The following is a 23,795-nucleotide window of genomic DNA, read 5'->3' as shown; positions in this document are numbered from 1 at the left end:
AAATGCCTAAAAATTATTGTCTGAGGGCTGGTGAGAAAAACAGTATTCAGAATTAAAGACCTAACCGTTGCATATTTTTAAGGATACAAATTAGTTTCTATTAATGTACAGGTATTATTGAATATCGGTATTACATTAGCTAAGTAGTGAAATCAATCAACGCAAATGAATTACCGTCCAGTAATGAGCGACCTACGACGAAAGAATAGCTGGCTTTTAAAGAGTGTTACACAATCAGTGGTAGAGCGGAAAAGGGGAAAGTTGGGCATGTTCAGACCTGTCGAAAATTGTTGTCCTTACGCATCAAACAAGCCCGGGCGATATGTGAATTCGACTTTGCGAGCGAGCAAGGCGTTTTGCAGACTATCAGCAGATGTCTCGCAGGTGTGTACTCCCCGCTGGTACGGTGCGAAATTACCGCAAAACGAGAGCACTTCACGGGAAGAGGGAAGGCTATGCACTCTCTAAAATATATCTATTCATCGTTCAAATGAATGCTAATTTTATCAAACAAAGTACTATATTCCATTATGAAGTGCAAATCCATTCGAGAGACAGCCAGACTAGCGCTTCTTTATTTACTTTCGAGTGAAATCATTGTCGCTCGCATGGTCGCAAGATACTGACCATTAATAAAATCGAGAGTCTGCGTTATTTTGTAAAGTCATGCTATAGTTTTCCGAATCGCCCGAGTGTGATTCGAATCGATTCGAAAAGGCAACGATTCGAAAATCTAAATGTGGCATCCCTAGTTCACACCATGCGAAAGTTTAAAGCCTGTGTTTTACATTAATCATTCCAGAAACTGATTATAAAATGAATTTTCTCGGGAAAATTTTTCTTAATTTAGCGAGCTGTTGCAACATGCTCCAAAAATTATAGAATGTAAACAATCTCATGGCTATTTCATCAAAGCATGTACATTATAAGGTACAAAATTGAAAAACCAGCCGTCGCGACTGGTGTTGCAGCTCTTATCAACTAATTATTGGCAGGATATTTCGATTTCTTTGCGTCGGAAAATGTAAAATATTTTCTAGGTGATCTAGCGACGCCATCATGTCTTCTACGTTCTCGTTGATAAAACTTGATTGATAGTTTTACCCAATATTTATGCCACCCAATTTCGCATAAACTATATTTCGCGCCAATATTAATTCCTTTCATGATATATGTTCGCCTGTTACTTTTCTGACAGATAAAGTTGCTTGAAATATAATTTTCCATCTTGCCACAATATCGTTTTAAAACTTTGAAACGTTTTCTCAATTTGAGGTTAAATCTTTACGCGAAAGAGGAGACAAATAAAATTATCGAAAAACGGTATGCTAGTAGACCTGCGGCAAGAGCTCAAGTAAAATGTATAATAATTTATTTTTCATACACTCCAGATTATTAGATGTTCTTGTAAACTTGATATACGCCGTTATGCTTCATTCCATGCATGTAAAAATGGTGCAAGTTTCTGTAGTTAGTTTGTTAAAATAGGTTTTGTGTAAGTAGCGATACTTGCATCAGGAATTTTATAATAAAATGTGTATCTTTTGTTTAATATTTAGGTTTTATTGGGTGTTAATTTATCAAGTAAAGTTGGATGACTTTGACCTGCTGACCATACCGCCAAACCGAGTTATCCGAGAAACATCTGCGGATAATTAATTTTTCAGAAGAATGTTCATTCGTTTTTCCGCTGCAAAAGTTTGGTCCAAATTATAGAGCATCGTTTTTTTTATTCAGCTGTTTAACGATCGCAGGTTTAAATTACTTAGTTGGGATCATACAGCGATAGAATTCTGGGCACAAAATAGCTGGTGTGATGTCACACGAGCGCTTATAACGTTACCAATGCATGTCTTACTTGGTTTATAGTCATTTTGCTCTTATCAATGTTCAGATTTCATAAATGAATAATATTTCATTACAATATTATATTTTGATTTTCCTTTTTTGCGTGTTCAAATTGAGTTCAAAATATTGTACTGTACAACCTTATTGGATTGCTACTGTTCACAGATTAAATATATCTCAATTAAACGGAATGGCCGTCTGATATGTCAAAAGAAAAGCAACTATTTTGTGAAATATGTGGAAAAGGCTTCAAAACAGCAAGTCATTTGAAGATGCATATGAGAATTCATACTGGAGAAAAACCACACTCTTGTAGGATATGTGGAAAATGTTTTGCAGTATCCAGCAGTCTGAATGTTCATATACGAACTCATACCGGAGAAAAACCATATTCATGCCAAATATGTGGCAGATGTTTTGTGGACAAAAGTGCTGTGAATGCTCATGAACGAATTCATACAGGAGAGAAGCCATATTCCTGCAAAATATGTGGTAAATGTTTTACGCAAGCATTTGGTTTGGATCGGCATATCAGAGGAATACATACTGGTGAAAGGCCATGCTCTTGTGATATATGTGGGAAATGTTTTTCCAATACTGGATATTTGAAACGTCATGTGCAAATTCACACAGGGGAAAAACCATATTCCTGTGAGATATGCGGGAAATGTTTTTTGCGATCCAGTGATTTGAAGCGTCATATGCGAATTCATACGGGAGATAAACCATATTCCTGTGAGATATGTGGAGAACGTTTTACACAATCCAGTTATTTGAAACGTCATATACAAATTCACACAGGGAAAAAATATTCCTGTAAAATATGCGGTAAATGCTTCACACAATCTAGTAAGTTGAATGCGCATAGGAGAATTCATACAGGAGAGAAGCCATATTCTTGTGAAATTTGTGGCAAATGTTTTTCACAATCAGGTAATATGAACACACATATGCGAATCCATTCAGGTGATAAGCCTTATTCTTGTGAGATATGTGGCAAATGTTTTTCACAATCAGGTAATTTGAACACACATATGCGAATCCATCCAGGTGATAAGCCTTATTCTTGTGAGATATGTAGCAAATGTTTCACACAATCTAGCAACTTGAATGAACATATGAAAATTCACACTAGATAAAACCTAAATGTGGAGAGTGGTCCATGAAAAAAGACAAAATGAAAATCTATGTGCGATGACAACAGCGGAAAAAATATGACTAAATTCATTCTGGAGGATACGCAGATGCAAGTTTGATATGTGTGAATATTGATTTTCACTTTTCTTGTCCATATAAACAAAATATTAAATTTTGGCAATTGTGTCTCTGTATCCAACTGTATAGTAGGTAGGTTATGTATGTTTTGCTTCTATAAGGTCATTAAACTCATTTCATTCTAATTGACTCACATTTATTATGTTTTCGTGGTAACAACAGCACGATTAGCTCGACGATATGAGAAATACTTCGTATTCTCGATATATCATGGGTCCGCATATCAGAAGCAAAGTACATCTGATAGTTGCAAGGTAGAAGTTGGTGTGCCCTGGTCTGTATTCGATTTATCGTATCTCAAAATTCTGGTAAAAGCCACGTATGTTGGGTTTTCAGTTATTCCAAATTCGGAACTGTCTGAAATGTTCAAACAATCAAGTAAGTAACTCCCGTTTTGGATTTCTTAAATACGAAATCTACTTTCCTTCTATTGTCTCTTCTAATTGACTAGCAGCAAAATAAACAAATTTATAGTAATCGCTAATTTTAAAAGAATCGGAAAATATGGCCTTTTTTTATTTTTGTGAAGAATAAATATTCCACGCCAGGGATTAGGCCATCGATATTGGCCCAAGCCTCATTTAATTGGGCTTGTGTTTTTGGTGATACTTCTCAGGTTTTGCATGCCCCCCAAAAATTTCAATTTATGTTTGGTATAATAAACTATCTATATATGCATCCGTCTTTGTGAAAATAGGAACTACCAGTGTCGAGGAGACCGAGCCACCACTCATCGTCAGAAACTTGTTATTACAACAGTCAAATGTTTCTACTACCTGTCAGCAAGACCTAACTCAGACTCGGGGTCCAATTAGCCCATAGTTTTCTTCAGCAGACACTGGTGGTGTGTTATACTACAGGGATTAGGCCATCGATATTGGCCCAAGCTGTAAAGTTGACAATACAACTCAGTTCAAGGTCAATACATCGATTAATACAGATTAACGAAACCACAAACTAATAATGAGCATGCTGCCCAAACAGTAAAAACAGAGGACAAAAACAATAGAAAATTATTCACGCCTGAGCGAACATGATAAATGAAGCAAAACGAAAGTGAAAGAATGCAGTGCTTGAAATGAATAAAGCAGAACAGTAACAAATTCACTGTGTTTTATTTTAGGTTTAGGAAAGACGTAATCGTCCGAGGGTAAGCGTTTGAACGAGTCGTTCAGGTGATGCCCCTTTTTTGGTAAGAACATCAGCCAATTGTTTTTTCGATTCGACCCAGCTTATGCTGTTGATTTCTTTGTTTTGAATCATCTCCTTCAGCATCCCTATTTCAACTCGTAAGCGTTTGTTGGAAACATTTTTACTGGATCGAAGTGCTTCACATAGTGATCGATTGTCGGTTATGACATTGAGTTGTAGGCTTTTGAGTTTTCCAAAATATATCTCCGCAAACATATCTTTGATAAAAACAGCATTGTCAACTGCGTCTGACAATGACAGTGTTTCAGCTGTGAGAGTACTTTTGGCAACGCGACGAATCCTCTTGGACTGCCAGCTTAGCAGAGAACATTCATTATTTTCTCCAACCAAGAACACCAAATTGCCACCTTGGCCTCCACCATCTCTCAGATTACCATAAGCAGCATCAGCGAAGACGACAATCTTTAATAATTCATCATTTCCTAAATTTTTGTATTTCAATGATAATTGCTGGTTTTTCAGTCTTCTTATTATCTTGTTTATATAGAGCAAATCTCTTTTCTTCCCATCCTTAAGGTTAGAAGCAAGCTGACAAACATCATAGCTCACGTCAGGACGTGTCTGATTGCTTGCCCAAAGAAGACGGCCAATATTCGCTCTTAAAATATCTATTTGAGAAGACGAAAGACACTCTGCATCATCTGAGGTCACTTTTATGGTCTCAAGGTTTTTTACATACAATTCTTGATTGATCAATATTTCATCGGCTGATTGTTGTATGTCTAGTCCCAAATATTTGAATGCCTCGTTTTTCTCCGAGCTAATTAGAAATGTTGACCTCAGTTTCGAAATCAAATTGTTCTCAAAATACTCTGTGCCAGACCACAGAATATCATCAACATGAATCCCAGCTATTCTTTGTAATTCCCCATTGCAGTATACATAGAATACTGCTGAATCAGATGCTGATACTTTTGCTCCTTGGTCAACGAGAAACTTCTTTAGTCGATTGTACCATTTGAGTGATGCATCACTTAATCCATAAACACATTTGTTTAATTTCCATAGCTTGGTAGTTCCAGCCTCTTTGGGAGGCTTTAAAAATATTTCTCTATCCACACAATTTCCCTGTAAGAAAGCTGTTCTAATGTCAATCGTATGAAGCTTCCATTGCTTTTGTGCGACAATGGCAATAAGAACCCTGAGTGAATCTTTTGAACAGGTGGGCGATTCTTTAGCAATATCGTCAGTTTGTTCTTCAAAGCCTCTTGCGACAAGTCTGGCTTTGGGAATGATTCCATCTTCAGTATCTTTCATTGAACACACCCATCGTACGGAAATTGTTGGTTGACCAACATTTTCGACTTCATTGTAGACCTTATTTTGTCTCCAGCTTTTCAACTCTGACTTCTTTGCTTCTAGAAAGTCAACATTTTCCAAGACCAACACATCTTCATGAGTGTTTTCATCCATTTCCTTCTCGTTCAGATTTTCCACTTTATAAAAATCTACGTACCCAGATTTTCCTCTAAAACTTTCTGGATTACAATATTCAACATTGTAGCTTTTCCCATATTTCCCGGTTGATTTACCTGCACGACTAAGTGTCACTTTTGGGACCCGGAAATGATAAGTCGATTTGCCAGACTCGTTTTATTGAAAGTATTCAAAACGGTTGACTAAAATACAAATGAAATAATTATCACCAAATAAATCAAAGACAAATGATACAGAATATAAAACTAATACTTACACAAAACAACTCCATATAACAGCATAGTCCCAAAACGACAGATATACAACCAAGGTAAAACAGTAACTATAAATGCAATACCATACGAGCTGTAGACATGCAAATATCATAATGTTATATCGAACGATTCGAAATACAGTATAAAAGAAGACTATTGAATGAATTCAAACTTCAACGTTATAAAGGCGATGTAATCTTAAACTGCCATAACAAGAAATGAATGAAATCCTAAACTGCTACCACCAGAAATGCAATCTTAAACATCTTGCTGAGCTTAGGGGACGATAATAAAATAAATACGTAACACGATAACACGTGAAAGAGAAAAATGCGACACGTCGAATACGAGAAAACAACACAGTAATGATGACGACGACGAGATAGCGATAATCATCACGATGACGATGTACAACTGAAGGAATCCTAACTAAACTAAACTTTAGGACCACACGGACTGCCGACAAAGCCACCCCATGACTATCCGCAGATGCGGGTCGAATATGTATGCCATTTATAGTTTTAACCGCGACAGTTCGGACTCGTCCGTCAGAACCAGGGTAAATTTGAATAACACGACCAAGTTGCCAACGTCCTCTCGGTGCAACGGGGTCAGAAACGAGCACCAGATTTCCTTCTTGTAAGTTTCGTTGTTCCTTCCGCCACTTACATCGTGTCATCAAATTCGGTAGGTAATCTTTTCGCCATCTTCTCCAAAACTGATTACAAATAGCTTCGGTTTGCCTCCATCGTTTTCTGTAGCATAATTTCATCACGTCTGAATCCAGTGGAAACACTTCGGCCGAATGCCCTTTCAACAAACAATTTGGTGTAATGGCACTAAAGTCGGTTGGTTCGTCGCTCACTGTTGTAATGGGTCTACTATTCATGATGTCGGTAACCCTCGCAAACGCGGTCTTCAAGACTTCGTCGGTTACACGCACATTCCCCAGAACTGCTTTCAAAGCACGCTTTGCGGACTTTACTAATCTTTCCCAAACGCCACCAAAATGGGGAGCGTAAGGTGGAGTGAAATGCCATTCAATATTGTGTTTTAAGCACAGTTCTGCCACGCGAGATTCATCTATCGAGTTAAGGACGGTTTTCAGCTCTCGGGAACCACCAACTATATTTGATCCGTTGTCCGACCATATTTGGGATACAGGTCCTCGTATCGCAATGAAAGACAAAAGTACACATACGAAGGAATCAGTATCCATAGTCCATGCCATCTCAATGTGTACAGCTCTCATTGAAAGACAACAAAACAAACACCCCCATCGTTTCTCTAAAACCCTGCCTGTCTTTGTTTGGATCGGGCCGAAGAAATCCAGCCCGACATTTTCGAACGGTCTTGCTTCAGTAACACGAACTTTGGGCAGATTCGACATCAGTGGGGTTCTGCAACTTGCTCGGCGTCTTTTACATTCCCAACAATTATCAATTATTCGTTTGACAAGTTTTCTCCCTTTTATATGCCAGTAGCGCTGTCTTAATGCGCTAAGCGTGGCCTCTGGACCGGCATGTGCGAGTCGAATATGAGCAGCTTTCATTATCAACCATGAAATTCGACATGGGCAGTTCGAATCACATTTCAAACTTGAATACGGCAGTATAATAGGATGTTTCGAACGCAGTGGGATATCGGCATTTTCAAGACGGCCCCCGACGCGGATCACTTGTCCATCGAAAAATGGCGTCAGATTAAGTAACGTTGATTTTGATGATAAATCTTCTCGGTTAGTTATGCATTTGCGCTCCACGCGGAAATGCTTGTTTTGAGCAGAAACTATCCAATACCGGCCCGCGAGTTCCAACTGTTTAGGAGTCACAAGTTGAGCTGGCAGCGGGCTATACGTCGGACATTTCACAGAAAGATTCTTAAAATACCGAGCTGCCAACAAAACCACGGCAGTTCGTTTGCATAAGGAAAACCACGAATCAAAACGTTCGACATCGACGACCTTTTCGATTTCCGAATCAAGTACTCCATCGCTGTTATCCGTAGTTATAAAACAATCTGCTAGTATGCATGTTTGATATTTAATCTCTTGGTCGTGGTCGTCAACTGCACGTAACGCTATCTGGCTTGGCCAATCACTTTCGGGCATGAGCAAAAACTCTGGTCCATGTAGCCATCGATCAGAATTTTCTAGAAATTTGGAAACCGTCATTCCCCTAGTGCAGTAAAGTAATCAGCGGGATTCTGTGCGGAGTCGACGTACTTCCATTGGTGTGGCCGAGTGTGATCGAGTATTTCGCGAACGCGATTGGCTACAAATGTTTTAAATCTTCGAGTTTTATTTTTTAAATATCTCAATACACAAGTCGAGTCGGACCACATATGTACGTCGCCTAGTGGAAGGGATAGTTTTTTTCGGAGAAAATTTAACAATCGCACGGCCAAGAGAGCACCTTGCAATTCTAAACGAGGCACGGTCATACCTTTCATAGGTGCGACTCTTGCTTTAGCCGCGATAAGACTACACTGAAAATTCTCCCGGGAATGCTTCGATATTATGTATGCTACCGCGCCATATGCCACTTCTGATGCATCACAGAATATATGAATTTCATACGAGGAACTTTCACATTTAACACCTTTAAATTGACGTGGAATCGAAAAACTCTTTAAACATTTCAGCGAATTTATCCAATTTTCCCAACACTTCAATCTCTTATTATCAAATACTTCGTCCCAAGCTAAGTTGTCACGCCAACATTCCCGCAGTAATAATTTGGCATACAAAATGATTGGTGCTACAAATCCTAATGGATCGAATATTGAACTGGTTACACTAAGGGCCTTTCTTTTCGTGGTAAATTCAGTAAATTTCTGGTGGTCGAATATAAAGCAATCCTTCTCGATGTCCCAATGCAAGCCCAGAGCTTTTCTAACAGGTAATCTGTCCAGATCTAAGTCAACATTAGTGACGACACGTCCACTGGATATTTCACGTAAAACCGATTTAGAATTCGAAACCCACTTGGTCAAGTTGAATCCTTTATCGTGTAACATCTTAATCATATCTTTAGCTGTCGATACCGCGGAATCAACATTCCATTTCGAAGTAAGTAAATCATCGACATAAAAGTCTCTATCGGTAGTTAATATTACGTCTCTAGGAAACTTGTTTCTACTATCGTACGCAGCTCTCTTCAAACAAAAGTTTGCGACATAAGGTGAATCCACAGCTCCAAAAATACGAACTAAGAATTTATACACATCTGGCCGTTTGGTTGAAAAAAGGTCTTCCGACCAGAGAAAACGTGCAGAATCCGTATCATCTTCCGGCAATCGTATCATATGAAACATGGCTTCTATATCGGCGCTTATAGCGATTTGTCTTTCCCGAAAACGTAAAAGCACCCCGACTAGATTATTGATCAAATCGCGCCCGGACATCAATCGACTGTTCAGACTGACGCCGCAGCAAGTAGATGCCGCGTCAAAAACAATTCTTAGTTTATTTGGCTTGTTGGGATTTTCAACGCCATGATGAGGCAGAAACCAAGTTCGAGGACCGCGAAACGCCTTTTCATCTGAAGTTAGCTTACGCACCCAACCCCTTTCAATATTCTTTGCCATTTCTTTACAATATAAGTTTCGCAAACGTTCGTTTCCTTGGAGTCGTTTTCTGAGATTTTCGAACCTGTTAAGCGCTACGTGTTCGTTTTGCGGCATTTCGCAATTTTCATTTCTCCACATAAACCCAACCTCGTAATGACCGTCGATAAATCTAATTTTTCTTTCCATCAAATTGTACGCCGTGCCTACAGCTTCAGTGGACCAAAATCGCTCAACTTGTTCTTGCAGCATGTTGTACTGGTCACGCAAATCACAACACAGCATATTTGAAACAGTTTCATCTTCATTAGTCGCGCCTGAAGACCCGATCAAAGTCCAACCGAGAGGAGTTTTAATACCCACTGGTTCATGTTGCTGGCCGACTCTACGTTCAAGCTGGAAATGCGCCAAGGGATTATCGGCTCCGATTAAAATCATGGCTTTGTTCGCTTCAATGTCGTTTAACGGAATATCCTGCAGGTGAGTCATATTGTGATCGTTCTTAAGGATTCTAGCTGGATGTGGTATGCGTGACTCGACCACAAACACGTTGCTTAACATCAGAATTTGACCACTCTCGTCGTGAGCAGATCGCACCGACAATTTCACCACCTCCGTATTTTGCGAAACGCCCTTATTGCATAAGGTGTTAATGGTTAGACACCTAGGACTTCCTTTCAAACCAAGTTTTTGTTTTAATTTGGGATGTATTATTGAGATTTGACTGGCAGAATCTAGAACAGCGATAGCATATTCAGAGGATCCCAATGGGCCTTTTACTACGACTGGCAAAAGCTGAAACTGAACACCATTAACGCCTGAAACATGAGAATTGGCAACGCCGCTCATATGAGGAGGGAGATCAGGCTGATTGTTATCACTCAATCTATTAGGAACGACTCTCAAACCATGGATGGCTGAATGATGCTTACCGGGACAAACACGACACATATTGCGGAACCGGCACGAAATAGCTAAATGTCCAGGTTGGAGACAGTTAAAGCACAGGCGTGAATTTAGTAGAAATCTTCTTTTCGTGTCATTGGCACTAAACCTGAAGCTATCGCAGTTACTTAAAGAATGAAAACCATTGCAATAGAAACATTGCATTCGCGGTTGTTCGAGCGGCTGATTTGAATGACCCGATAAAGGGTATACCACATTCTTCTTAGGAAATGCCTGTCTGCGATCGTCACGATCTATTTTAGTACTGAAAAGATTTGGTGAAAAAGGATTTCCTAATTCCTCGCATCGTTCCCACAACCACTGCTCGAAGTCCAGTAAACTCGGCATTTCGTCGGCACGAATCATATCAGTCACAAACTTATTCCAACTCGAGGTCAGTTCTGCCGGAATTCGCATTGCTGTCTTTCTAACATTTTCAATACTATACAAATCTGCAAGCAATCGCATTTTCTTCAAATTTATCACAATGTCGCGAACTTCAGAATGAAAATCGGATATTTTTCGGATACTGAATTCTGTTACTCGTCTACCATCTACAACCTTCTCGAGAAAGGCCCGAGCAATCGTCACCCGTTGGCCGAATATATGTTTCAATTCACTCAACGCGACAATATAATTACTTCCCACCGTGCCTAAGCCATCGACATGTCGTTTAGCCACCCCCGTCAAAGACGCGACTAAGCGAACCATGCGCGAACCGTCGTCGTCAAGAGAACTGTGTACATTATCAAAAAATAACTCAATGAAGTTTGGCCATTCTAGGGGCGTTCCGCTAAAACTAGGAATCGTAATCGGCGATAAATGGTGCTGGGACAATATTCTAGAATTCAACTGCAATGATAACATAGTTTGTTCCTCTACTGACATATTAAAAGAATTAACAGAAAATTTACCAGACTGGTTAGGTTCCAAGTGGTCAATCCACGCGTCGACTGCTTCTTGTGGTATGAGCATTCTGTTTGCAGGAGACGGGCGTTTGTAAGTTCGTGCTGTCGGAAGTGCAATTCTTTGGTCTTTTCTGAATTTGTTGCCACTTGACTCTTCGTCGGAACAAAAAAGTTCGCTGCACTTCGTCTGCGTGTTGACTCTAACGGATATTCAATATTGACGCCACGGAAGTTATCTTTAGGCATCTTTTTGGTAGCCAATTCAGTCTTTTCTTGTTCAATTTCACGCATAAGTTCGTCAGCTTGGCGACGTGTTAGATCTGCCATTCGTTCTTTTTCGTTTATGTCTCGACGTTTGGTATCAAGGCGACGCTCTAGTGCTGATATTTTATTGCGAATGGTATCTTCTTCTGTGAGAAAGTCTCGTTTAGCCATACGTACAAGAGAATCGGCTCTTTCTACCTCTCGTTCTTGCTCAAGTTGCAATCGCTTCAGGGATTCAACACTGCATTTGCTTGTATTGGATTCGACAGACCCGTGATCAGAAGCGATCTCCTCGTCAAGGTAAGAATTAATTCTGCTTTCAATTTGATCGATTTTCGATAACATCATTTGCCTTCCAGTTTCATATTTCTTCAAAACATTTGGATTACGGGTAGTCGGAATGAGTTTATCCATCACTTGGTCATAAGCAATTCGTTTAACATGAAGTTTAATTTTAAGATCAGTAACGATAGAATTTTTAGCATTTTCAGTAATTGATTTTGAAATTCTGTCGCACAAACCATTTAGTTCATTTTGTAGTCGGACTCTTTCGTGGCATAATACATTGCGTCCAATAGTTTCAGAGTTAGCGTCGTCTGTTTCCGCGAGAGGAACTGCAGGCGAAGAAGAAGCTTCTCGTCTATTCAAATCTTGTGTAATTGATTCATCTGCTTCGTTCATCGTCGTCGCAAGGAGATTTGTTCAACTTTGTCACTTTTGGGACCCGGAAATGATAAGTCGATTTGCCAGACTCGTTTTATTGAAAGTATTCAAAACGGTTGACTAAAATACAAATGAAATAATTAGCACCAAATAAATCAAAGACAAATGATACAGAATATAAAACTAATACTTACACAAAACAACTCCATATAACAGCATAGTCCCAAAACGACAGATATACAACCAAGGTAAAACAGTAACTATAAATGCAATACCATACGAGCTGTAGACATGCAAATATCATAATGTTATATCGAACGATTCGAAATACAGTATAAAAGAAGACTATTGAATGAATTCAAACTTCAACGTTATAAAGGCGATGTAATCTTAAACTGCCATAACAAGAAATGAAATCCTAAACTGCTACCACCAGAAATGCAATCTTAAACATCTTGCTGAGCTTAGGGGACGATAATAAAATAAATACGTAACACGATAACACGTGAAAGAGAAAAATGCGACACGTCGAATACGAGAAAACAACACAGTAATGATGACGACGACGAGATAGCGATAATCATCACGATGACCATGTACAACTGAAGGAATCCTAACTAAACTAAACTTTAGGACCACACGGACTGCCGACACTAAGGATTTTGGCTTCATAGTCTTCACCAGCTAATGTAAAAGAGACAATTTTGCCATTAGTCAAGTTGAGATTACGTCTGCCACCAGTTGCTGCTTGAACTGGATTGCCAATTGCACTTTGGTCATTATCCATATTTTCAGTATCATTGCTTTCATTTGAAATTTCTGGAACAGACTGTTCCTCATCTTCTATATGATCATTACCATTAGACGAAGCGTCAATTCCATCATTAGAATCTGTTGGAATGCAAACCTCCTTTGTCTGAGGAAAATCCTGAAGATAACGGTTGGCATGCTGGACACTGCATGAATGTGCTCTGATTAGCTGTCCGCCATGTCGTATAAAAATAACCGGTCCATCTTGCCCAATTACTTTTGCAGGGCCCTTCCAACGTTTTTGATCCTCTCTCTTATAATAAACCTCTTCTCCCGTGAAGAATTCATCCCGAGTCTGTCGGGTTTGTGTTCGTAATGCTCTTCTTATTTTTTCGGAAGATTCTGATTCAATAACTGCTTTTTTGGCAGCTTGCATTGCAAATATATTATTGGCTACAGTGAGACTTATAGATTCACCTTCCAAGGCAGGTGGGTCATCATGAGTAACTGATGGCAAAGTGGGATTCCTTCCAAACACAAGCTGGTTAGGGCTGGAACCATTGTTATTCACAAGTGAGTTTTTTGCGCTAACAGCCCAAGCAAGTGCAGTTTCCATATCACATTTCTCAGTTGCCTTAATCTTCATCAATGTTTCTGTCAATGTCCTATTGTGTCGCTCGCAGAGTCCATTAGACCACGGTGAGTATGCAGCTGTCGTCGTGAATGTTATATTAAAATTTCCACACATATCTTTGAACACTTCAGGATCAAATTCTCCGCCGTTGTCACTCAGAATACGAGCCGGACTTCCAAAAATGCTGATCCAATTTTGCATGAATTTCTTTACAATTGTTGATGAAAATTTATTTCTCACAATGGCAGCTCTACTGTATCGAGTGAAGTGATCAATCATATGCAAATACCACATATCAGAACCTAGCTGATGTAGATCGACCGCCACTGTCTGATTAAAATCATTTGCCCATGAAAGTCCTACAACTGGACGTGGCGAAGGTTTTTTGTAAACTTTACATATTTCACAGTCACTGACTGTTTCTTCAATCAGGCTCGAAAGATCTGCATTTCATTTTCCTGCATTCTGAATGAGCTTCTTTAATTTGTCTTGTGACGCATGGCCGAACTGTTTATGCAATTTTGTAATTTCAGCTCTCCCAAATTCTTTATGCCCAGTGCTTTCTGATGCAAGGATTTCATTACGACAACCAACTTCTGCCTTCATTTTAGGCAGTATATCTACCGCATAATGTCCATTGGTAGATAAATGCAACTTAAGATCTTGCTTGAGCATTACCGCACGATCGTTCTGCATGTCAAGTACAGTGCCTGCACGCTTTAGTGTGCTTTTGCTGAGTAACAATGGCAAGTTTTCTTCATTCACAATTTCAACCTCCATTCTCAGCAACGTTCGGCCAATTTGTACAGGAATTATAGCCTTTTTCTCAGACTGAATTTCTTTCCCATCTCCAAATTTAAATCTCTTCATTGAAGGAAAAATCTCAACTCTGCTCGACAAGTTTCCGTTTAAGAGCCCAAGATAATTCCTGAACCATTTTTTACCAGCTACTGTCTTCGTGCAAGCAGTATCTACTATTGCAGCCTTGGCAGCTTCAACTTCAAAAATATCTGAAGAATTTTCATCTGTTATCAAAACCATTTGTATTTGTTCGCAAACACAATCTTGCGCATCGGAACAATAAACTTGATTCTTCTCATGTGGACATTGTTTGGCCCAGTGCATTTTTGATTCACAAATTGCACATCTAGATATATTTCCGTATTTGTCCCGTGGATTCAGTTGAGCTTTTACTGTCGATTCATGATGCTTGTATCGTTGCTTTGCTCCTCCGCCACTACCGGTGGCATATCTCGATCTCTCTTTGAAAAATTCTTTCCTAGATTTTGGCCTACCAGTACCAGTACCGGTATCACGAGTCACAAATGCATTTTCCTTTTTAATATTCGATGCAACATCATCTTCATCAAAATCATAATTCTTTTCATTGCCATCTTGCTTTGAAAGAATCCTTTTTAAGGCTGATTTCATAGATTCGAACTTCAAGTCGCTTCCAACAGTAAGAACCATTTGGCGCTGTTGATCAGTTAGGCCTGCAGCATCTAATATCTTAAAAGCCAGAATGGTATCTGGTAGCTTCATGTCACATTTTACAAGTCTAGCATACCGGTGTTCAAACTCCAGGATAAAATCCACCATTGAAATATCAGAATTTTTATGATATTTACTAAATAGCGTGTAGGCTAAATAGGCCTCCTCAGTTTTCTCTGACTGAAATGCACCATCAAGTTTTCCAAGAAGTTTGTCCAACCCATCATCAGCTTTCAACTGTTCACTAGTTAACTCTGACACAGCTTTCTCAGCTTTATTATTTCCATCAAGCGACTGCAGACGCACCAAAATTGCCTGCTTTTCCTTTGGCACTTCTGTTATGGAAATCCACATGTCCAACTTATTTTTCCATTCTGCATAGCTAGTACCGCCTCCAAACCTTGGTGGTGGTATTTGTTTGGAAGTCATTTTCCTCTGCTACCATGTAAAGTTGACAATACAACTCAGTTCAAGGTCAATACATCGATTAATACAGATTAACGAAACCACAAACTAATAATGAGCATGCTGCCCAAACAGTAAAAACAGAAGACAAAAACAATAGAAAATTATTCACGCCTGAGCGAACATGATAAATGAAGCAAAACGAAAGTGAAAGAATGCAGTGCTTGAAATGAATAAAGCAGAACAGTAACACAAGCCTCATTTAATTGGGCTTGTGATTTTGGTGATACTTCTCATGTTTTAAATTTTTTCGTCTTCGTGCAAGCAGTATCTACTATTGCAGCCTTGGCAGCTTCAACTTCAAAAATATCTGAAGAATTTTCATCTGTTATCAAAACCATTTGTATTTGTTCGCAAACACAATCTTGCGCATCGGAACAATAAACTTGATTCTTCTCATGTGGACATTGTTTGGCCCAGTGCATTTTTGATTCACAAATTGCACATCTAGATATATTTCCGTATTTGTCCCGTGGATTCAGTTGAGCTTTTACTGTCGATTCATGATGCTTGTATCGTTGCTTTGCTCCTCCGCCACTACCGGTGGCATATCTCGATCTCTCTTTGAAAAATTCTTTCCTAGATTTTGGCCTACCAGTACCAGTACCGGTATCACGAGTCACAAATGCATTTTCCTTTTTAATATTCGATGCAACATCATCTTCATCAAAATCATAATTCTTTTCATTGCCATCTTGCTTTGAAAGAATCCTTTTTAAGGCTGATTTCATAGATTCGAACTTCAAGTCGCTTCCAACAGTAAGAACCATTTGGCGCTGTTGATCAGTTAGGCCTGCAGCATCTAATATCTTAAAAGCCAGAATGGTATCTGGTAGCTTCATGTCACATTTTACAAGTCTAGCATACCGGTGTTCAAACTCCAGGATAAAATCCACCATTGAAATATCAGAACTTTTATGATATTTACTAAATAGCGTGTAGGCTAAATAGGCCTCCTCAGTTTTCTCTGACTGAAATGCACCATCAAGTTTTCCAAGAAGTTTGTCCAACCCATCATCAGCTTTCAACTGTTCACTAGTTAACTCTGACACAGCTTTCTCAGCTTTATTATTTCCATCAAGCGACTGCAGACGCACCAAAATTGCCTGCTTTTCCTTTGGCACTTCTGTTATGGAAATCCACATGTCCAACTTATTTTTCCATTCTGCATAGCTAGTACCGCCTCCAAACCTTGGTGGTGGTATTTGTTTGGAAGTCATTTTCCTCTGCTACCATGTAAAGTTGACAATACAACTCAGTTCAAGGTCAATACATCGATTAATACAGATTAACGAAACCACAAACTAATAATGAGCATGCTGCCCAAACAGTAAAAACAGAAGACAAAAACAATAGAAAATTATTCACGCCTGAGCGAACATGATAAATGAAGCAAAACGAAAGTGAAAGAATGCAGTGCTTGAAATGAATAAAGCAGAACAGTAACACAAGCCTCATTTAATTGGGCTTGTGATTTTGGTGATACTTCTCATGTTTTAAATTTTTTCGTCTTCGTGCAAGCAGTATCTACTATTGCAGCCTTGGCAGCTTCAACTTCAAAAATATCTGAAGAATTTTCATCTGTTATCAAAACCATTTGTATTTGTTCGCAAACACAATCTTGCGCATCGGAACAATAAACTTGATTCTTCTCATGTGGACATTGTTTGGCCCAGTGCATTTTTGATTCACAAATTGCACATCTAGATATATTTCCGTATTTGTCCCGTGGATTCAGTTGAGCTTTTACTGTCGATTCATGATGCTTGTATCGTTGCTTTGCTCCTCCGCCACTACCGGTGGCATATCTCGATCTCTCTTTGAAAAATTCTTTCGGTATCACGAGTCACAAATGCATTTTCCTTTTTAATATTCGATGCAACATCATCTTCATCAAAATCATAATTCTTTTCATCGCCATCTTGCTTTGAAAGAATCCTTTTTAAGGCTGATTTCATAGATTCGAACTTCAAGTCGCTTCCAACAGTAAGAACCATTTGGCGCTGTTGATCAGTTAGGCCTGCAGCATCTAATATCTTAAAAGCCAGAATGGTATCTGGTAGCTTCGTGTCACATTTTACAAGTCTAGCATACCGGTGTTCAAACTCCAGGATAAAATCCACCATTGAAATATCAGAACTTTTATGATATTTACTAAATAGCGTGTAGGCTAAATAGGCCTCCTCAGTTTTCTCTGACTGAAATGCACCATCAAGTTTTCCAAGAAGTTTGTCCAACCCATCATCAGCTTTCAACTGTTCACTAGTTAACTCTGACACAGCTTTCTCAGCTTTATTATTTCCATCAAGCGACTGCAGACGCACCAAAATTGCCTGCTTTTCCTTTGGCACTTCTGTTATGGAAATCCACATGTCCAACTTATTTTTCCATTCTGCATAGCTAGTACCGCCTCCAAACCTTGGTGGTGGTATTTGTTTGGAAGTCATTTTCCTCTGCTACCATGTAAAGTTGACAATACAACTCAGTTCAAGGTCAATACATCGATTAATACAGATTAACGAAACCACAAACTAATAATGAGCATGCTGCCCAAACAGTAAAAACAGAAGACAAAAACAATAGAAAATTATTCACGCCTGAGCGAACATGATAAATGAAGCAAAACGAAAGTGAAAGAATGCAGTGCTTGAAATGAATAAAGCAGAACAGTAACACAAGCCTCATTTAATTGGGCTTGTGATTTTGGTGATACTTCTCATGTTTTAAATTTTTTCATAGGTTTTGCTTGCCCTCCAGAATTCTCCATTTTTAATTTATGTTTGGTATAATAAACTATCTATATATGCATCCGTCTTTGTGAAAATAGGAACTACCAGTGTCGAGGAGACCGAGCCACCACTCATCGTCAGAAACTTGTTATTACAATAGTCAAATGTTTCTACTACCTGTCAGCAGGACCTAACTCAGACTCTGGGTCCAGTTAGCCCATAGTTTTCTTCAGCAGACACTGGTGGTGTGCTATACTACTAAACAATTTTTGACCAAATGAATAGTGGGAATAGACAAAGATCACGATTTTTTCCCGCTAATAGCTAGATCAGTGGTTCTTAAACTGGGGGCGCGAGATGCTCACAGGTTGGTTCGCGAATGGTCACAAGATGAAATCGGAAATTTACATGCCAATCCGCGGACATATTAAATTGTCATCAATTTAGTTTTGATATATATTGCACTCATGCGAATTCGTTGTCTTTATTAGAAAGATCTGGTATAATATCCCAGAAAGTATACTTAATTTAGTACAATTAAAATACTTATTCATCGACTCGAAATCCCTGCGGTACGAATTCTGAGTCAGTCCTCGTGTCAACGAATATGTAATGGTTTTCATTTTGAATAAAATATTCAATCCATGACCGATATAATGGTTGCTTTATTCATTTAATTGTGATAATTTAAATCTGCGATTGCGTCGATAAAATAAAATTCCAAAATACCACGGTAATCCGCAACCATAAAAATGTGTGGCAAAGTGCCCGATTACATTTTTGATTTGTATTCTTGCCAATTTCACCATCCGCTCCATGGCAATGCTCGATTAATTTCAAGTCGGTAGTTTTAGAACACTACTGATGGCGCAAGGAATTTATAAGATTTGCAATGTCTAAAAAAAAGGGTTTTTAATCTGTCGCGGTCCACCCCAAAACAAAACTCATGGTGTTTTCTGTTTTATTTTTAGTATTTTATAATCTCGCTTTTACAATAAAGAAATATTTGGTTGCAGACTCACTATTTTATTCTATCTTTAGCATCTCGTCGCCGATGTTTATATAATATAAACTAACTCGTTTTCCTCAGAGATGTCATGGTTCTATTCGAAAACAAAAAAAGTAATTATAATCGTCTTGAGGGAAATTTCTGATTTTGGGAGAATAAACTCCAAAATCAAGATTTTTACGGCTCAAATAGCAGGCCACGCCTACGAAAACAATCAAGATTTAAACGCTTTGGCGACTTCATTTTTCAGCGGTCAAGGGCCGGGGAAACGTCCACATGTAAATTGGATTTAATGGATTATGGATTTAATAGGTAAATGGAATTACCTATTAAAATAATGAACTGCTTTTAAATTTACATAAATTACAAACCAGTTATTATTGCAAACAAGAATATATGATGACCAACCATTATTTGGCTTTATACATACGACAGTGAATGCCGAAGTTGTACTCCGAAGCGTTTTATGCCTAAACCATCTGAGCAATGACGCTATGAGACCAACACTCTTATAGCAATATATAGCAACCTGCCCATCACAAAAGCATTTTTTCGAAGCAAAAATAGGGGAGGGGAGGTGCGAAGTTTGTAAAAGTTTTTTAAAGGGAGGCGCGGCTCAAAAAGTTTAAGAACCACTGAGCTAGATAATTAAAGCCACATTAGGGCTGGATTAAGGACAGTTGCGTAAACCACCGTCCTTTCGAAAATAACCTGTGCAGGTTGTTCGGTAGTGCGTGTCACCAAGTTGTAGAAAATTGCTAAGCTAGCTGAATGAAGGATATGTCGAATGCAAATCAGTATGTCTATAACTAAATGTAATTATATTGACAAATAAGAAATTGCGAAAGAAAACACACAAACTGAAACAGAGAAATCCACACACAAAAAATTCCAGATCATGATAAATTGTTTTTTAAATGCAGTTTATGCAAACGGCACAAAGATATGTCTCAAATCCATGTACTGTATTAACCCAGTGTAGAAATAGTGTTTTTATTTCGATAAGCTTCATGCAAAAAATACAACTTGCCTTCAAAAGTCAATTGAAGTATCACTTGATAAAAATATATTCGAATCATTCGTTTTTAAAACGTTTTCTAATTTTTTCTCGCATTTAAGTTTTTTTTCGTGTATGAATTTGAGAATGAGCATTCAAACCACTTTCAAAACTTTTTCCGCAAATCTCACATGAGTATGGCTTCACTCCAGTGTGAATTCGTATATGAGTCTTCAGACTGCTAGAATGTTTAAGCTTTTTCCGCAAATCTCACATGAGTATGGCTTTTCTCCGGTATGAATTCGTATATGATCATTCAAATTACAAACTTGCGTAAAGCACCTTTTACATATTTTACAGGAATATGGCTTTTCTCCTGTATGAATTCGCACATGATTATTTAAAGTACTGGAAGTCGCAAAACATTTTCCACATATCTTACAAGAATATGGCCTTTCTCAGGTATGCGTTGTCATATGATTATTCAAATGGTCTAGTTGTGTGAAGCATCTGTCACATATTTCACAAGAATAAGGTTTCTCTCCTGTATGAATTCGCATGTGCATAACCAGATTATTTGATACTGTAAAACATTTGCTACATATCTTACAGGAATATGAATTCGTATATGAGCGTTCAGACTAAAGGATTGTTTAAAACTTTTGCCACAAACTTCTCAAGAATATGGCTTCTCTTCAGTATGAATTCGTATATGAGCCTTCAGGTTACAGGATTGTTTAAAACTTTTGCCACAAATTTCTCAAGAATATGGCTTCTCTTCAGTATGAATTCGTATATGAGCGTTCAGACTGCAGGATTGTTTAAAACTTTTGCCACAAACTTCACAAGAATATGGCTTCTCTCCAGTATGAATTCGTATATGAGCGTTCAGACTACAGGATTGTTTAAAACTTTTGCCACAAACTTCACAAGAATATGGCTTCTCTCCAGTATGAATTCGTATATGAGCCTTCAGGTTACAGGATTGTTTAAAACTTTTGCCACAAATTTCACAAGAATATGGCTTCTCTTCAGTATGAATTCTTTATGAGCCTTCAGACTACAGGATTGTTTAAAATTTTTGCCACAAACTTCACAAGAATATGGCTTCTCTTCAGTATGAATTCGTATATGAGCCTGCAGGTTACAGGATTGTTTAAAACTTTTGCCACAAACTTCACAAGAATATGGCTTCTCTCCAGTATGAATTCGTATATGAGCGTATATGAGCATTCAGAGAGCAAGATCGTTTGAAACTTTTCCCACAATCCTCACAAGAGTATGACTTCTCTTCTGTATGAATTCTCACATGCAGATTCAAATTACTTGACGTTGCAAAATGTTTTCCACATATTCCACAGAAAAGTGACTTCTCTTTGGTATAAATTTTCTCACGTAAATTTGACATATCCGACTTTTATGAACTGTTTCGTTAAATTAGAACAATATTATTATTCTAGCCACGGTGAATTTAACAAGATATCTTGAATTCAATTATGATTTTCGAAGTTTATGAAATAGGTATGAAAGGGATATAAAAGGAATAATCATCACTAAAATAAGATATTAACATTCTCAATACAAAATCACATCTGGAGTCTCAGAGAATCTGCAGAACTGACTAAACAGCTTCAAAAACAAAAACATGCAGTAGTACAAATATACCAGTCATTTTTATACCAGCAACTGGTGAGAAGCAAACTATATGGTTCGGCCAATGTTTGCAAATTCATAACAAATTTAATGACAAAACATGCAGCATACAGAAATCTAGCTGGCTCTATTTCACTGGTATAAAAAGCAAACTATATAGTTCGGACGACATTTCCAATGAAGCTGAAGAAACTATATCATGGCAATGAATATGAAATAGAAGTCACTCCATATATATATCATATTGTAAAGAACTTATCCTTATCAACGAAACATATCTAAACCGAGAAGCGTCAAAGATAACATTCAGCTGATGTAAAGTTCAAACGATAAGCTAAACAAGATATAGACAAAACGAAAAATCGCTTACAAGTTAAGCACTGTTATCTGAAACAAGAACAAATAAGTTACGCCTCCGAATGCAACGTCTCTATGTCTTTGAAAGTGGTGAATTAGGTTATTAGAGAGGCGCAATAAACAGCTTATACGATATTTCACAACATATATATGTAGAAGAATTTCCGACGTCAGTATATAACAAAAAAAACGATACCGTACCGTAGTGGCGGTCACACTGTGACAACTCTAACACGGTCTCTACTTGGATCACAGTGTGCCACAGATGTTATTCTTTACCGTATTATGGTTTGACGGGACGGCACTCCCAGAAACGAATATTACAGTCTGTGATCTCCAAAGCCCCATAATCAAAAGTCTACTCGACTGGATACACTCGAATGTATTAGGAATTGAAAAACAGTCGCTCAATGATTTCAAATCAAACACTCGCCAAAGAGATTGTGAGGTACGAAAATCTGATAATCAATTTCAGTGCCACTCGGGTATAAACAAAAGTAGTACCAAATTGGTAGTCACTACCAATGAATTTCTAGAAATAAGAGAACAAATGATTGATATACCTGGAAAAACACAAATCAATTACAAATAAAAGTCCCTGTTGGGCGAGCCAGAACTAACTAAGAACTGCTGACAAGGCCCTTAGCTTAGCGCAATCAAGTACATTAAGTGAAAACACTAGGACCCAAAGTCAAAAAGTGAATAGTCTCTTGCAACACCTGGTGGACATAAACTGATGGGTACGTGTGCCAATAATGTACTTTGTAAATCAACGACCATTACACATACAAATACATACATACCTATCTTAATTTTAGCTCTAATCACACTACTTGCAATAAGAGCCGATATAGGTAGTTCTTATGAATATAGCTAAGATTATGTATTGGAACAGTGGGGAAACAATTAGGAAAGTATTAAGAGCACTATTCTCACAAAATATCTTCCCACATTTATAGTAGAATATAGTAATAACAAGAGAGCAATGCTCAAATATATGGACACGCAGAACAATTCCCCAAAAATCATATGCGGTGACTTACCAGTACCTGTATAAACAAAGCAAGCAGCTACGAGTTAGTTCAGTGTCACCGCGCTTGTTACGGTACCAGAACTTCTCTATATGGGCTTCTAATTGCATTCCATTATTTCTGACCGTCATATATTTTAAGAACACGGTTATTTCGAACAAAACTCGTCAAATTAGCAATCAAACAGACAAAAACACGATGGTCGCAAATTGGTTGACAAAGATAATATCGACGTATTGGAAATGCGGACCCCCTTATTCCCCCTCCTACCTGTAATGCCGGACGCTTCTTTATTCGATTTATCAC

The 23,795-nt window shown here is 38.3% G+C and overlaps 2 protein-coding genes and 1 pseudogene across 3 annotated transcripts; 1 reads left to right on the top strand and 2 right to left on the bottom strand.

The window, feature by feature from the left end:
• Positions 1–62: 62 nt before the first annotated feature.
• LOC120329564 (uncharacterized) lies at positions 63–4,015 on the top strand. Of its 2 annotated transcripts, XR_013477858.1 has the most exons (3): positions 63–384; positions 1,560–3,501; positions 3,821–4,015. XR_013477858.1 is itself a non-coding variant. In XM_078116261.1 (2 exons), the coding sequence occupies exon 2, from the start codon at positions 2,052–2,054 to the stop codon at positions 2,985–2,987; it is 936 nt and encodes a 311-aa protein (XP_077972387.1). In that variant the 5' UTR covers positions 63–384; positions 1,560–2,051; the 3' UTR covers positions 2,988–3,532. The 2 variants fall into 2 exon arrangements, 1 of the variants encoding a protein (XP_077972387.1); XM_078116261.1 differs by lacking the exon at positions 3,821–4,015 and having other exon boundaries at positions 1,560–3,532.
• An 8,291-nt stretch (positions 4,016–12,306) lies between these two features.
• LOC144427291 (uncharacterized) lies at positions 12,307–14,075 on the bottom strand. The gene is made up of 2 exons (XM_078116258.1): positions 12,568–14,075; positions 12,307–12,493 (listed from the first exon to the last, which is right to left on the bottom strand). The coding sequence occupies exon 1, from the start codon at positions 14,049–14,051 to the stop codon at positions 12,996–12,998; it is 1,056 nt and encodes a 351-aa protein (XP_077972384.1). The 5' UTR covers positions 14,052–14,075; the 3' UTR covers positions 12,307–12,493; positions 12,568–12,995.
• Positions 14,076–21,014: 6,939 nt separating this feature from the next.
• Positions 21,015–23,519, bottom strand: LOC120329489 (uncharacterized; annotated as a pseudogene).
• Positions 23,520–23,795: the final 276 nt, after the last annotated feature.

The sequence above is a fragment of the Styela clava genome, chromosome 9 (assembly GCF_964204865.1).
Source record: "Styela clava chromosome 9, kaStyClav1.hap1.2, whole genome shotgun sequence".
In the NCBI taxonomy this organism is placed as follows: domain Eukaryota; kingdom Metazoa; phylum Chordata; class Ascidiacea; order Stolidobranchia; family Styelidae; genus Styela; species Styela clava.
Note: the sequence above shows the minus strand (reverse complement) of the source record. Positions and strands in the feature narration are given on the sequence as shown.

Bases quoted from the DNA above. Each gene is read 5' to 3' on its own strand.
- LOC120329564 (XM_078116261.1), top strand. From the start codon at position 2,052: ATGTCAAAAGAAAAGCAACTATTTTGTGAAATATGTGGAAAAGGCTTC.
- LOC144427291 (XM_078116258.1), bottom strand. From the start codon at position 14,051: ATGTGGTATTTGCATATGATTGATCACTTCACTCGATACAGTAGAGCT.